The 17,075-nt window shown below is 40.4% G+C and overlaps 1 protein-coding gene across 1 annotated transcript; it reads left to right on the forward strand.

Annotated features, from left to right (window-relative positions):
* Window positions 1-5,394: 5,394 nt before the first annotated feature.
* ripk4 (receptor-interacting serine-threonine kinase 4) lies at window positions 5,395-14,377 on the forward strand. Its single transcript, XM_067607413.1, has 8 exons — window positions 5,395-5,776; window positions 8,357-8,648; window positions 9,535-9,683; window positions 10,051-10,100; window positions 11,233-11,391; window positions 11,623-11,738; window positions 12,505-12,745; window positions 12,918-14,377. The coding sequence occupies exons 1-8, from the start codon at window positions 5,595-5,597 to the stop codon at window positions 14,165-14,167; spliced, it is 2,439 nt and encodes an 812-aa protein (XP_067463514.1). The 5' UTR covers window positions 5,395-5,594; the 3' UTR covers window positions 14,168-14,377.
* Window positions 14,378-17,075: the final 2,698 nt, after the last annotated feature.

A 17,075-nucleotide genomic window follows, 5' to 3' on the forward strand; every position in this document is an offset into this window, starting at 1 on the left:
CTGGTTTTCACACAGCTCTTTTCTTTTTACACAACCTTCACATAGAAAATGTGGTTTGCAAAACATTTGACACAAGTACAGAGTGAAGATTTCAAGAGTCTTCTGCTCACAATATTCTCAGCCTTGTTGAGAAATCAGATTTCTGTTTTTCTTGGCTCATTCACTGTGTGAGAATATGCAAAGGTACAAAACTTTGACTCTATAATATGTATGAAGTCACACGTGAAGGGACACAGCAGCTGGAATGTAGGGACGTATGGGTGAAAGGTGGGAAAATCTATAGAAAGACAATAGTTGTCCAACTCTGTTACAGTATCTATCATATTGGACAATGTGAGGTTCCATCAGATTGCAGTGCAGCAGTTCAGGAGAGACTCCAACCCTACTCCAACAGTTTTAATGATCTGTCTTTCTCAGTGAAAGTGAGATTTCTTTTGTGTGACCTTGGAAAATGTACAAGCTCAAATCCATCATGCCAAGACTGGTTTGATGAATAAACTGCTCTATCTAAGGTGAAGAGAATGTTACAGATAGTGAGCAGTAAACAGACTGCCTTAAGTACTTGGTTAAGTCTATTTAAAGTTTTGTGTAGCACTACTAAGACAGGTTGAAATTGAAGATTTGATGCACTGTTTTGAAAAAGAAGTTGTGTGGTTTTTTTTTGGCTGCAGCTGCAGTATTATATTTCTTTTCAGACACCGGTATGTGATTGGATTGTACGAGGACTTTTGAGAGTACCACACCTTTTGGAGCTTGAATAGATGCACTGTTCTGGTGTATGTGTCACCTGTTCTTAAAGTTGGACTTTTCTATCTAACACATCAGAACAATGGAGAAAAACTGATATGAGGAGACCATTTTTCAGCTCAGATGCTCTTCAGATTCTATTTCAGGGCTTTGAGAAACATAAATATGATTTTCTTTGTTCATAAATGTATGGCTTTGACATAGTTTGAGCACTCAAGTCTCATCACAGAGCTAAATGCTTTAATATGAAAATTCCAGTAGGTGGCGACAAAGTCTGGCACACACTGGGTAAAATGTAAATAGTATTCATAATTTATAAACAATATTTATTCAGACTTTATTAAAATGTGTTTCCCTGAAAAAAAACTCTAATGGTGAAGAATAAAACCAACATAGACATTCAGCTGAGGTCCTTCATGCAGAATTCTTCATACCCACTTTGGAATACAGTATCAGTAATGCTGTACATGAAACTGGTATATAGTGAAATACTACATTCATTTGAACATTCATAAACAAACCATCATATTCTACATTTACTGATCATCAGCAGCATAAATATTCCAGTACACATACATGAGCCACCATCAGTGAAAACATGCTGTCACAAGCTGAGACTCACTGTATGACTGTGGTTGTTCATTTGTTTTTTATTGATGTTCTCAGACCACTAAAGCTCATTTGAATTCAAAACAAAAAAAGCTGTTTTTTTCTGACAGTGGGGGAAAGTGGACGGTCCTGATCTATTTTCTGGTTTTTAATCAGACCTGTAAAACAGATGAAAAGAGCTGATTTAATTAACACACCAATAAAAGCTCCTCTTTCATTCTAATGATCAAGATCAAGGTGTGATGCCGCCCCAGAGGAAGGGTTCGGGCTCATGTGATTCTGTGAACACATTTACACTTTACACAACGGGTGGACCCTTATCTCAAAGGGCTCGTGTTCACACCGCCTACCAACTTTCACCTTTTAACTGCTGTTTGTGTTAATGTCTCCATGTGTCTGCAGAGCAGCAGCCTCAGAGGACAAATACTGATCTCAGCTGCAGTGACAAGAGCCAGCAGCATGAAATGAAGCCTGACTCCTCCTGGATCAATAAGATCTGCTTATTGTCTCAACAGCCTCCCCGATGACATATATATACTTGGTCTTTATACCTCGTCCTTCCAGTTTCCTAATTTAATCTGGAGTGCAGAGTGGAGTAGGGTGAAATTATGAAATCATGTATTATGCTAGTGAAGTAGAGGCAAATAGAGAGGTATGATTTACAGATTCTGATTACCATAAAGCAAACAACAATAGAGCAACATAAATAATTATGTTTGTAGAGACAAGTTGAATTGCATTTTATCCTCTCTAGTGTGTGGATTGCACTCAGGGCAAGCAGAGCTCATGCACCAGAGCATCAGGTTCCCAAAAAGACACAATTTGCATATAGATACATTGAATACATATCCAGTATATCCAATAAAAGTTTTCTAATTCCAATCAGAACATGCTGAGGTGCAGGTAAAATCTAAATTAAAATAGGAACCCAGGTCCAGAAGCAAAGCGTGGAAAAAATATAAAAGAGCTGTCACATAACCTAGTAATAAAAAAGGGATCCTTAAGGGACTGTGTAAAAATTATTAAGGGAGGAAAAAAACGGGTCAGAGAAGTGGGAGGGTTATGTATGTTTACTTATTGCTAAAGGTAGGGATGTCAGATTGTTTTTAGGAGTTCAAGGGAGGGTCTTTTAAGTTTTTCCTCTTCCCAGATTCATTCTTTCCTTATTGTAAAAATGTTTTTAAAAAAGATCAAGTAGTTACATCAGTAGTATAGCTTTCCTCTTGATACTTAATGCTGCCTGGAAGAAACATCACCAACATTCCCGGCCATGCGACTCAGCCGTCATGGAACTCGGATTGAAGGGATGAACATGGATTTGAGGGAGAGTCAGACATCTCATAATATACAATATATACGGTGCATTCAGAAAGTATTCAGACCCCTTCACTTTTATCACATTTTGTCATGTTGCAGCCTTATGCTGAAATTGTTTAAATTCATTTTTTCTCCTCATTAATCTACACTCAATACCCCATGACAACAAAGCAAAAACAAGAAAAACACTTAAGAATTTTTTACAAATTTATTAAAAAGGAAAATCTGAAATATCACATTGTCATAAGCTCAGGCGCCTATTCAGACCCTTTACTCAGTACTTAGTTGAAGCACCTTTGGCAGCAATTACAGCCTCGAGTCTTCTTGGGTATGACGCAACAAGCTTTGCACACCTGGATTTGGGGATTTTCTGCCATTCTTCTCTGCAGATCCCTTGAAGCTCTATCAGGTTTCAGGTCAGTGAACAGCCATTTTCAGGTCTCTCCAGAGATGTTCGATTGGGTTCAAGTCAGGGCTCTGGCTGGGCCGCTCAAGGACATTCACAGAGTTGTCACCACTCTGCGTTGTCTTGGCTGCGTGCTTAGGGTCATTGCCTTGTTAGAAGGTATGAGAGTCCTCTAAGTGGGCTTTCCTGTGTCTTTCATTGAGGAGAGGCTTCTTGTCTGGCCAGTCCGCCATAAAACCCAAATTGGTGGAGTGTTGCAGTGATGTTTTTTCTTCTGGAGGTTTCTCTCCAATTTTATACAGTCTATGTTTCTCCCATCTCCACACAGGATCTCTAGAGCTCCTATATCTCCTAGAATTTGGCCATGTAGCCAGCTGCAGGAAGAGTCCTGGTTGTTCCGAACTTCTTCCATTTAAGAATTACGGGGGCCACTGTGCTCTTAGGAACCTTCAATGCAGCAGAAACTATTTGTAGCCTTCTCTTGATCAGTGCCTCGACACAATCCTGTCTCTGAGCTCTGCAGGCAGTTCCTTCGACCTCATGACTTGGTTTTTGCTCTAATACGCATTGTGAGCTGTGAGATCTTATATAAGTGTGTTCCTTTCCAAATCATGTCCAATCAACTGAATTCACCACAGGTGGACTCCAATCAAGGTGTAGAAACATGTCAAAGATGATCAAGAGAAATGGAAGACACCTGAGCTAAATTTCAAGTGTCATGACAAAGGGTCTGAATACTTATGCCAATGTGATATTTCAGTTTTTCCTTTTTAATAAATTTGCACAATTTTCTAAAATTTTGTTTTCACTCTGTCATTATGGGGTATTGAGTGTAGATTGATGAGGGGAAAAAATGAATTGAAATGATTTAGCATAAGGCTGCAACATAATAAAATGTGAAAAAAGTGAAGGGGTCTGAATACCTTCTGAATGCACCGTATATAATAAGCCTATATCTAATTCATGTGGGACAGGGTCCAAAGAAAATATTAATAACAAAACAACCCCCCTTCCCATCCCTATCATTTTCATACAGTGCCTAAGGCTACCTAGGTTTCTGGTCTAACAACATAACATTTCCATCTGGTGTCTGACATTTAGAGGCTGACAGCAAAGATTTTTCCCAGCGTATTAATGTAATCATGCATCCCTCCATATAACTGACATCAGTTTGAGGTTCAGTATTCTATGAATTGTGAGTATCATGTGTTTTAGGAATTTGTTTCATTGCATTTATATCGGCCTATAAAACAGAGTAACCTGAGATGAGGCTGTTTTAACCTCCACTTTATTCTTGTCTTATGATAAGATTTAGGACTTGTTGGTAAGATGTGTCCTTCAGCAAAATATTAATCTATATCAGTTCTGGGGCTGCTTTTCCGTTTCTGACTCTGGACTGTATAAAACAAAGGACAGGTGTAGGACAGGTGCATAAAAGAACGAAAGCACATAAAAGGTGAACTCCCACCAACTGTCAGCACAACATTTGATAAAGTTTTCTGTCATAAACATTCATCAGGAATCAAGATATAGTGTCTGACTCCAAAATCAAAAATTTAAATACTCTATTTAGCTTTTTCATACATGAACATTTACCTGTAACAACACATAATAAGAGAGTGCCTAATATAGTGAAGGCAGACCAAAAATAACACAAGACAAAGTAAAGATAAAAATAAATATATAAATAACAATAATAGTAAAACAATTGAGAGGTATTGGTGGGACCATTAATGGGAAATTTGACATTTTATAGTGTGATTACATGGTAAAATTAGATTTGCACAGCAGCACGGTCAATTTGGTTCAAAAGGAATGATTGTAATCAATAAAAAGTTATCATGTGTATCTTGTAATGTGTATCAAACTAAACTAAAAAAACTTAAATTGAGTTGAACAGAGCTTCAACTTTAAGCCATCACACACTGTTTTGTCACTGGGAAATCTCAGGTAATATCTAACTATAAAAGAACTTGATGTTCCCGTCTGCTGTGCTGTGAAGATGAATCCACACATTCCTCAAACCTTCTAGCTGATATCATATAACACACCTATTGTTAAGTCATGTTACCTCTTCTTACCTAAAGGGACTTCAGTTGGATAATGGCCTTCAACTGAACAAAGGTGTGTTTATGAAATAACACATTCCTGGGTTCATGGACTCAGGATCATTACAGAGATTAGTCTCTCCTTTTCATGGCAGAAATAAAGCTCTTGACTTTAGGGCATCTGGTAAACAAGGCATGAAGTGGCAGCACATTGCCTTTTGGCCCATCATGTTTCCTCAGTGAAATATTCCATCTCTTCCCCGTTTCAGAACCCAGGAAGTGATGTCACAGCACTAGCTCCAACCCCTCTTTTCACCTGAAGAGAGGGAGGAGCCACGCTGAGCTACACCAGGGGAAAAACAAGGAAGAGCTCACAATCGGCCAGGTTGGTGTGTGTGATCACTTCCCCAGATTGTGCCTTGGAGACAAATAAAAGAGGAGTTTACCCTGCTGGTCTCGACACGGATATGGATGTCCCGGATTCTCCACATGGGAATATGGGGCTGTTAAGGACCTTTGATTCCTCTGAGTTTGGTAGCTGGGAGAAAATAGGCTCAGGTGGATTTGGACAAGTATACAAAGTCCGGCACGTACAGTGGAAAACATGGCTGGCTATCAAGTGCCCTCCCTGCCTTCATGTGGATGATAAGTAAGTTACAGTTGTTGATCTGCAGTTCAGACATAGGTTATCTTTGTCATGATGTATGTGTAAAACAACGTAAAACAGTGAACAAGAACTTATCCTTACAGTCTCCTGTTGAAGCTCTGGCATAGTTAAGATATTTCTTTACCTCTGTTTGGTCCTTTTAAGCACCATATGTTGAAATCTGTCTCTTGTCTCCCAGTTTTATCAACTGATGACCAGTTTATGGCCGAATAGTAGACAGGTTGAGGCTTAGATTATATCTGTGCTGACAAGAAGTCATTCAGTGCTTCGCAGCCTGTGAAGAGGTGAATACCAGGGAATGTGTGACTCACTTGCCCGTCTGGGCACACAGTGCAGCTGTAAGGTTGCCTCAGCAGCAAACAAGAGGCCACGTTTAGACAATTAGACGCAGTTCAGATGTGTTGCAGGGAGCACTGACATGCTGATTCAACCTCAGGGCAGAAGATAGTCCACATTGCTCAGGGCCATAGCTGTTTACTTATTCTAGCCAGACCCAAACATGAAAGGTTCAACGCTGATTTCCCCAATCAACAATGACGTTATCATCCAGTGGCCTCAGGGAGGGGCTGATTTAAATGAGTAAACATTTTAATGAGGGTAGCAAGGTGGTCTTTTCCTCCAGGCACTGCTAGATATAACACAACCCTAATGAATTCTGTAACATATTGCCTAACCTTGAATCGTATTGTAGCTCCACATGGATTTCACAAAATAAAGGGAAATTCATATTTTAGGAACATTTTGGCTGTGTGCTTGTGCGTGTGTGTGTGTGTGTCTCAGTTGTTCTGTTGTGTAGGTGATGAGTGTTAAGGTCTACTGTATGTAAGCCAACATTGAAGGTCGACCCCTTCAGCGGCACAGCAACCCGCCTGTCAGTGGAAGTTTCCATTCTTCTCAGCTGTGTATAAAACACATACTGAGTTCATCATTGGGCTCCAAGAAGCTCTGACAAATTATGAATCTTAAGTCACAAGATCCTCTCATTTTTTAATGGTAGACAAATAAGATCTTGCTCATTATCTAAGAGGGTTTTTATGTAATTCAACATTGGCATTAAGTAATTGCAGAGTTGCACTTGTCCTTTCTAAATAATATACTGATAAAACTGATCACCCAACCAACTTCTTTTACTGGGGGAGATTTTGATCTCTCATTCAGTCAGTGTCACCAAAGCATTTCAAACAGGTAACTAACAAACAGGAAGTTGAGATTTCAGCATTTCCAAAAAAAGAGGAATGACATCCGCTCCCCTAACCTGTGGTGCAACTAAAGGCATCCGCTGAACCTGAACCAGAGATGTTATCATTTCCAAACATCTGCAAAGTACATAAACAGTCATTTGACTGAAGCCTTCTTTGACCCACACATAACACCCTATGCAGGGACTCAAAGCCACCTTTGTCTGCCTGGGTTGCAGGCTGCTGTGTAGCACAGACAATAAAAGAAGCTGTAAAACCGGTCTTACCAGGCCTTTCTCTTAAAGCAGGGACATTGTTTTTGTTCTGGAGCTGCTGAGAAGCACTTTGGATTAGATAAAGGATTCAGCAAACAAGTGCTTGCCCACTCTCCCATATCATGTTTGATTATTCCTGCTTGTAAGATTTCATGGCTTGTGCCTCATTCACGTGTACTGATGATAAAGGACAATAATAGCCAGGCTCCCTCCTATAGAACACTACTCACTTAGTAACCTGATACACCCTGCGCCTAATAGACTCTAAGGAGTCTTAGGAGTCTCCATCTCATTTCATTTTATTGATGGTGGAAAACAAAATTCCCAGTGCAGCTCACCTAATTCTGCCTTTGAAGCACATTCCTATGAATGCAAGCATTAGATTTATGTTACTCTCATCTGTCCTCATTAAGAGGTCGGATTGTTAAAGCAACCTTTGCTTGAGATATGCTCTGAGGTCATGAATGACCTGCACAGTTGTGTTTTAGGTATGTCAGCAGGGCCAGCATGCTGATAAAGAGAGTCATGCAAAGGTTGAGCAATAGAGAACAAGAGCTCTGTTTAAGCCTTCTGCGCTCTCCTAATGCATTCCAGGCTGGGCTGGAATGTCCTCAAGGCCTTAAGAGAGCCACTGGACAGTTCAGAGCACAATCCACATACTTGGATGAACATAGGTAAATGAATTATAGACGTCTACAGAGGTCACACTTTTACAGCCTCTAAGATTAATGCTGCACACACATTTTGCATATCTAGGAGATCAGTAAGGGTGATGTGTATTGTGCTGGAATTTGGGTTTGGACAGAAGTTACGTCAAATATTACAGCTCATTGAGTAAAGCATGTCCTCAGAATCATTAGGTTAATCATTTATGAGAAGGTAGACTTGGTAAATATCTGTGAGCCAAGAGATGTGGAAGGATTGATTAAAAACATGATGACCTTGAAAACAATCTTACATCTCATTTCAGCTGCAGTTTGTTTGCACTTCTCAAAATTGCTTCATCACTCCAAAAGAAGAGCCTGACTCACTGGAGCCAATGAATCATGACGTCAATGTAATGTAACATAAATGTGATAATAATGTAATCACGTATTTCTTAATCACAGGGAGCGTTCAGAGCTACTCGAGGAGGCTAAGAAGATGGAGGCGGCTAAGTTCCGATACATCCTGCCTGTTTATGGGATCTGTGAGGACCCCCAGGGCCTCGTAATGGAGTACATGGAGACCGGCTCCCTGGAGACCCTGCTGGCCACTGAACCGCTGCCCTGGGAGCTGCGCTTCCGCATCATTCACGAGACAGCGGTGGGCATGAACTTCCTGCACTGCATGAACCCACCCCTGCTCCACCTGGACCTGAAGCCAGCCAACATCCTGCTGGATGCTCACTATCATGTCAAGGTAGATAGTTTATTACAATTTTTTTTAGCCTGCATTGAGTGAAAATATTAAAATTAGTGATAGATAAAGGTGATGATCAAATGTAGACCATTAAATGTGGTTATTTTGTTGTAGTTGGATGTAAAAAGGCCAAGAAACATCTTTGGTTGTTTGCAAAAATGCCCTTCAAATTATTGAAAAATTAGAAAAACAGGAAGCTATGGTTTTCCTATGGCAGCAATGATATATGAAATAATGAATGAGTAGGACAACTCATCATTAATCATCACAATATATTAATAGAACTCAAATTAAGTGTAATTATTGAATGTTGTTGTTCCTGGAAGGCAGATTTGAGCTGAAGTCAAACCACAGCCCTTTTTTGTTTCAAGGCTGATTAAAAGTCACGGTTTTAGCTTTTTAAAAGGAATTTCAGCCGTGAGCTGGTTTGCTATTCCCGTTCATCTTAAAATGACAGCCCTGCACATGCTCTGGGCAGACAGGTGTCTCTCAGCCTCCATCCAACTTCTCAACAGCTCAACTGTAATGAGAGCAGTGGGTGGGAACCGTCATCTCTCAACTCTAATACCTGGATGTAAACACCTCACCTGGGCCTGTCCTGACAAGATTAATTCAGCTGCTATTAAATTTCCCTCTGTGTATGTGTGTGTGAGTTTGTGTGTGTGTGTGGGTGTGCTCTCTTCAACACAAACGTGAAGGGCCTCTCCTCTGCTACAGGCTGGGACATGGCCGCTTTGCCCTCATCATACCACTGAGTGCACATAATAAGAGCTTAGCTGCCTGTCACAGTCAGCGGGCAAAGTTAGTCATCAATGTCATGGCTCTTCTGAGAAAGGCAGCAGTGTTTCTCTGTTTGAGGGTCTTATCTGATCTTTCCCTGTCTCAGATATCAGATTTTGGCCTGGCCCGGTGGAACGGCCTGTCACGGGCCGACGATATCAGCAGGGACGGTTTCTGTGGCACCATTGCCTACCTGCCACCTGAGAGCATCATCGAGAAGGACAGAGTGTCAGACACCAAGCATGATGTATACAGGTTAGTTTTTTAGCACCTTTTTGTGTGAATGTAGGTTTTTGTTTTGGGCAGGTGTTTGCTGTTTGTCTGGCTTTCAGTTAAGGTCATATCAGTCACTGTAATTCATAAAAATGTAAGATGGATTTGGTATGATATATGTTGCATTGAAAACATGAAACAAATGAGTCATTCCATGTTGAACCTTAAAAAGACAGATTGATTTCATTTACTAAAACAGCCAGTAAAATGCCAATTAAAAGCGTTGGTTTATATTGTTAAGAGATTTAAGCTTGAAATTAAAAACTGATGCCAGTTTCTTGACAGAAGCATTGTGTTTAATATTTTCCTTGAACTGACACCTTTCACTTTTGTTTTGCCTCTATTCCAGTTTCTCCATCGTCATCTGGGGCATTCTCACACAGAAGAAACCTTACCAAGGTGAGACTTCTAAATAATAGATAAAAAAAATAATCTTTTAGGCTTCTGAGATTTTTTTTTTCTAATGAAAGCTTATTCATGTCGGGAAAATTTAAAAAATGAGAAGTGACAAAATAAAAAGTATTTAGCCATGTCAAAATTATGATAATTCAATATAATTTATTAACTTTCAGCATTGTGTTGATATGATCATGTCATTGTTCCACAAAATCCAGTTTAACAATAGAATGATTTCAAGCAACACGTTTGTTTTTGAGGGGTTTTTTTACAGATAATTGAAAAATATTCTCATTAATATTGTGATATTCATTTCAGCCATATCTCCCAGCCCTAAAAATTTGACTGGCTGACTCATAATGATGAGATAGTAACTACTATTTTCTACTTAGTAAGGTACATGTTTGACTCAGAATCTCATGATTTCAAAGATGAGTATTTTCATTTTTATCCCTCCCAACGGTTTTATTTTTATGATTCTCCTGGAAGGGATAGGCTTTAATTATTTCAAGTAAAGACATAACCTCAGGTGAACACTTCAGGTAACACCTTTCAAGGTGTGTGTGTGTACAGCTGCTGTACTGTATGTGTTTACTCGGTGAATTCCAGAGCAAGCAGGTGGACAGGGCCAGACTGGCAAATAGAGTGTATTTTTCCCAGGCATATCAGGTAGCGGTAGACTTCTGAACAACAGTGTCTGAATGAGGGTTGCCATGTTGGCATTGGCTCTGCCCTGTTGATCCAGACATAATTAATAAGTGAGAAATAGCCTTGTTACCCTTCCCATCTTCCTCCTCCACCTGTGAAGGGTATTATGGCTACAATAGGAGGTGAAGTACCTGTGATTAAAGTCTCTACATGTTTTTTCTGAATCATTAACTCGTCTGATCCCACGGTCAGATAGAAAAAGGGCCAGATCACGAGCTTTTCTCTTTTTGCTCCCATGGGAAACAACAGCACACACTCCTTATCTGAGCACACAGGAAGATGGTGATAAAACCGTGCATAACTATCTATGTTTGCACTGCCGCCTCCATCCTTAGTTTATTTTGTAATATATATCGCAGTATTGCATCATCACATTATGTCTAAAACTGATGTGAAGCTAAGGGATATGATTGTTTTTTTTCCACAGGAGAGAATAATATCCTGCAGATCATGGTGAAAGTTGTGAAAGGGGTGCGTCCGGACATGGGGGCAGTGCCACGCTGTCGCCCATCAGCCTGTTCAGGATTCCTGAGCCTCATGCAGCGCTGCTGGGCCACAAACCCTGCCGCCAGACCCAGCTTCCAGGGTAAGTTGTACCTCTCTACTCAGTAACATCAAATGATGTCACCACCTTCTCTATCATGAAAACATCAAGCAAATCCTATTCTTTCAACTAGATGCACACACTTTAAGTGCAGCAGTCTATTAAATTGATGTCTTTGTCTCCTGCTTATAGTGCTGATTTTCCTCCCTTTTGTATTCACTAATCCCATCCCCACTATTACTGAAACCTGACCCAGAGCTGTTGTCCTTACAGAAATCACATCTGAAGCTGAGGAGCTGTGCTCCAAACCTCAAGAGGAGCCCAAGACTCCAACCTCGTCTACATCAGAGCCGGAGCCCTCGCCCTGTGATGCACTCACTGCTGACCAGGTACGACATTGTATCTCAGAAACCAAGAGGAGAGCTCAGTTTTTTTTACTAGGTAGCCATGTATCTGTATAAACATATGGGTATAGAAAGTCTTTAAAATTCTTCTTTCAGAAATGACAGGAAATGTTTTTGATTTTTGACCATAATGACTCATGTGAGCTTCCATTTCAAATCTTTAATTAATAATAACTCATAAACTTATATTTCTTTGCTTTGTTTTATGCTAATCTCTTCTTTATAGCTTTTAAACTGACTGTTGGCATTTTCCATTAATGTTTAACTACACGCCCAGACAAGAGAAGGTTTATCTCTAAGGTGCTCTTGACATGATTATGAACTATAAGTCATATGTTGAGTAAATGTTTGATCCTGAACAACAATTACATCACAAAAGAGGAATGTTGACTGATGGCATTATTTAACCTGTGCGTTGTGTGTCATTTCCATGGTGTTTGCTGTTTTGTACGTGACTAGTAACAAACATGCAGTTGATGAGAAGTGACAGCAGTTACTAAATGATATCTGCTTGTAGGGACAGTAGATAAGCAGTTTTTTACTTCCGTGTGTTTCGAAATGATTTTGACTGGATCAAATTTAAGTTCAGTAAATTATCACAGTATCAACATTCAATATTCATTGTACTGTAAGTGGCTGTGATTAAGAGCGGCTGCTGCATACCTGTTAACAACTTGTTAATGTAATGGAATGTACAGTGTGTCAAAGAACAACTTGTTCACATATGCTTATCTGACTTTTTGCTCTACAGATTAAAGACAACAAGCCAGTGCGTCCAAAGTCAGCCATGTTGCCAGAAAAAGATTACAGCCTCTCAGAGCTGCTGAGCCAAGTGGATTCTGGGATCTCTAGGAGCTTTGATAGAGTGAAGGAGGATAGCTGCCACAGCAAAGAGAATACATGCAAGAGACTATCTGGCATCTCCTCTGCTGATTCAGCCTTCTCCTCCCAAGACTCTATAACACTTTCTTTTGAGAAAGAAAACACATGTGGTAAGAGCTGATTATAGAACTGCAACTTGACCTATTATTCATATAAGCCTAAAAATAATCTATGATTACGATTTTGTGACTTCATGCAAAAAAGAATCCCAGCTAAGGCTTTTTAGATGGTTTCTGGCATTTTTTTTGAGTCAAATTCATCTTTTTCTTCCTCACTACCCAGATTCTGCTGAGGTCCAAAAGCGGAAGCTATGTGAAGCCATCAGGACCAAGGACACTGCTAAGCTGATGAAGATCCTCCAACCTCAGGATGTTGATCTTCTCCTCGATGGAGGAGGCAGCCTGCTCCACCACGCCATCACCATGGCCAATGAGGAGGCTGTTAAATTCCTCCTCCTGAACAACGCCAATCCCAACCTCGCCAATGCCCGTGGCTCCACACCCCTCCACCTGGCCACAGAGAAGCACCTGAAGCCCCTGGCAGAACTTCTGCTTGGTCGGCGCAGCACCAGCGTCAATGCCAAGGATGAGGACCAGTACACAGCCTTACACTGGGCTGCACAGAACGGAGACGAGGCCATCACGCGTCTGCTGCTGGACCGTGGGGCGGCCATCAATGAGACCGATGGCCAGGGACGCACACCAGCTCATGTCGCCTGCCAGCACGGCCAGGAAAACGTTATCCGGGTGCTGCTGAGCCGTGGTGCTGATGTTCGAATCAAAGGCAAGGACAACTGGACGGCACTCCACTTGGCTGCCTGGCAAGGGCATCTGGGCATCGTGAAGCTGCTGATCAAGCAGGCCGGTGCTGACGTGGATGGCCAGACGACAGATGGCCGCACACCGCTGCATCTGGCATCCCAGAGGGGGCAGTACAGAGTGGCTCGGATCCTGATTGAACTAGGAGCGGATGTTCATATGACGTCTGCTGGGTTTAGCACACCCCTACACGTGGCAGCAGAGACAGGTCACACCAGCACCTCTCGCCTCCTGATCAAACACCATGCGGATATCCATGCCCAGAACACCCAAGGACTCACTCCTCTCCACCTAGCCTCCCAGCGAGGCCACCTGGCCACAGTCAAGATGTTGATAGAAGAGGGGGCAGACCCCTACAAATGCAACCAGGCCCTACGCACCCCTTGCCACCTAGCAGCAGAGAGCGGACACTGTGAAGTCCTTAAAGAGCTACTCCTTCACTGTCCAGACAGTGGCTCTCTGTCAGATGAACAGGGGCTCAGCCCGTTACACCTGGCAGTACAGGGTGGATACTCAAACATCATCACTATGCTGCTGCCACAGGACTGCCAGGACTTAGTTACTGAGAGCTCGGTGCAACCAGAATCTGAACAGCCTGCACCACCAGAGGCTAAACAGCTCCAGAGGAAAGTCGTCATTCTCAAACTGACGGAGCACAATGACAAAGACAGTCCGCAGTCTGCCAGCTCACAGTGCACTTCAGCACCATGCTAACAAGAGCAATGACACTGCCAAAACTGTACAGAACTGTTTTTTTTTTTGGTTTTTTTGCTCCATTGGTGCCTCAGAGTTGGGGAGGGGATGGTCATTCCTAAACTAATGAGTTTTTTTGGATTTCAAATCCCCTTTAGCACTGTAGGTATTTTATAATGGTTGGAAAAGCTCTGATGTAAATATGTCCACTGTAAATAAAAAGTATAAATAGAGTACAATACCCTCTGTTTTCTTAAAATTTAGACTTTTTTTTACTTTTTTACTTCACAAGCACATTTTTCTACTTAACAAGCACATTTTGTCTATTGAAATATGATTAGGAAGCATGTGACCTTTGGGGGCCTTTTAAATGTGCCACAATGCAGCTGGTATGCCTGTAAGTTATATTTAATAGAACACAAACCTTGGTCACAGGCCTTATTAGGTGAATGCTGTAGATCATCAGAGCCATTGCATTATTAAAAAACGTTGACCTTCAGTGTTCTGTACCTGTTACATATCAGTGCTGCATCATCCATTAAAACACTTTTAAAAAACTTTTATTATGCTTGTTGCTTTTTTCACATTTATAACCTAAAAGTGAATCTGAAAATGTTCTATGTTGAAGTCATATAGGTAAGTAACTGGGTGGAATTCAAGCAAGAAAGTTTGATCTACTGCAAAGATTTGCCTCTGAAAAATAAAATGTTAGCGTGTGTCAGTTTCATAATATTGTAACCATGATAACAAATGCTATTAAAGGCAAAAATATGTATACATATATGCAGTGATACATAAGCACAAATGTCATAAGATAAAACCACCCACATTATGTTTACACACCTTTTAAAGCTGACATAATTTTGATAAAATATACTCATAATGTACACAATTTACATAATAATGTTCAGAATGATAATTCTTTCACTGTAGAGAAATATGGGCAAAAGTTTATTCATTGCACTCAGATTTTAGACTTATCTTGAGACTTATTGTACATTTTCTCAAAAAGTATAATGTGCAGATAGAAAATAAGGTTTTGTAATGTTTTATTCCATCATTACTGACAGCATACTCATTTTGAATTCTGATCACTGAAAATGAGAACAAGCCCTTTGACAGCATCAAGACATTTTAGAATTTAAATTCTAAGGCTGAAAAACTAAGATTTGATTTTTTTATTTTTTTTTTTACCACAAAACAACAATTAGATTACTGAACCTATGTGCTTTTTTCTTCTACTTATATGTTAAACCATGTGTTTATATGGCTTAACATATAAGTAGATAGGTTTAAGTATTTTTTCTAAACTTTCTTTCAAGAGCTCTTGTTACTGCAGGCTTGTAAGAGAAAGTGTCTTCTTTCAGGATCTGTCAGTGTGACTCAAAGAGAGAGAGTTCTTCCCACTGCTGCACCTGCATGTGTGTAGGAATTATCAGCCCCGATGTCAGGCAGAGCTGACATGTCTGCATCTGTAGCCTCATCTGCAGCATTATCATTATTATTTTGTCTCTGCTCCAGACCCCACAGAGCATGCTCAGGTTGGCACAGACCATGGGAACTGCCCCTGAGGGGGATCACAGGGTGCAAGATGATGGATGAGTGGGAAGGGGCACTGATGTTCTACCTGCAATTCCAGCCTGTTGGGTAATTCCTCAGACCACCACTTTAACTTTTCATCACTCACTAAAATCAACATGCCATCCCTGATGCCTCAAGGGCTCGTCTCTTTGTAACTCAAGAAACTGAGTGCGGCTGGCTGGTGTTTGTAATTGTCCTGTTTTTATAGCTCGTGTTTGGGAAGACCTGGAAAACGACTGGCGAAATGCGTGTAATCTGAGGCTTCTGTTTTGTGTACACAGCACTCTATCCTGCCTGTTGCCTGGTGATCTGTCCCAGCTCCAGCTACGGGGAGGATAATGTGCTGTTGTTTCCTAATCTCAGATTCTATCTCCTGTCAAGAATGCTGCTGTGTTTGAGAGACTGTTAGGTAAGATTTGTGGTATACAGTAATTTAAGAGTATTGTGATATTTTTGGCAAAAAGCCAAGAACCCAAGAGCCAAGAATAAAAGTTATAGTGAGTGGTGGAAAAAGTATTCAGATCCTTAAAGTACCAAAATGACACAGTAAAAAAGTAAAAGCCCTGCATTCAAAATCTTACTTAGGTAAAAGTACAGAAGTATCTTCACTTGTGCTATAGGTAAGTGTTATAATATCATTAATAATATATTGATGCATCAATGTGTAAGCAGCATTTTAATGTTGTAGCAGGTTGAGGTGGAGCTAATTTTAACTATTCTATATATATACATCAGTTTAATCTATAACAATTCATCCTATTTCATACAATGATCACGTTTTGTATGTAAAATCTTGACCTGTAAAGTAATAACCATTACAAAGTGCTTCACAAACAAGGACAAATAAAAGAAAGCAGGAAAACAATCAAATTCAAAATCACAGTCAACAAATAAAATAACACATAAAACACTTAAAAGTAACGATAAAATAACAGATAGTTAAAATACTTAAGCAAAAGCCATATGATAGAATTAAGTTTTGAGAGATAATTTAAAAGAAGGCAGTGAGTTTTCTGGCCTTAGTTCCTCAGCTAAGCTATTCCAAAGGGTTGTCAGGGAATAACAGGGCCTTATCAGAGGATCTCAAGCTACAGGCTGGTGAGTAAATATTTAGAAGCTTAGACAGGTAGCTTGGTGCCATACCATTCAGGGCCTTAAAAGTCAAAAGTAAAATTTTAAAGTCAATTCTAAAACAGACAGGCAGCCAGTGAAGGGAAGCTAAAATATGGGAGATATGATCATGCTTTCTTGATTCGGTTAAAAGTCTGGCAGCTGCATTTTGGACACCCTGGAGCCATGCAATCATGCTTTGGCCAAGACATGTAAACACTGCATTACAATAATCCAG

The sequence above is a fragment of the Thunnus thynnus genome, chromosome 13 (genome assembly GCF_963924715.1).
Source record: "Thunnus thynnus chromosome 13, fThuThy2.1, whole genome shotgun sequence".
Classification (NCBI taxonomy): Eukaryota; Metazoa; Chordata; class Actinopteri; order Scombriformes; family Scombridae; genus Thunnus; species Thunnus thynnus.

Coding starts and splice junctions, on each gene's coding strand:
- ripk4 (XM_067607413.1), top strand. CDS start 5,595: ATGGATGTCCCGGATTCTCCACATGGGAATATGGGGCTGTTAAGGACC. Junction 10,101..11,232: donor ACAGAAGAAACCTTACCAAG/GTGAGACTTCTA, acceptor TTTTTTCCACAG/GAGAGAATAATATCCTGCAG. Junction 12,746..12,917: donor TGAGAAAGAAAACACATGTG/GTAAGAGCTGAT, acceptor CTCACTACCCAG/ATTCTGCTGAGGTCCAAAAG.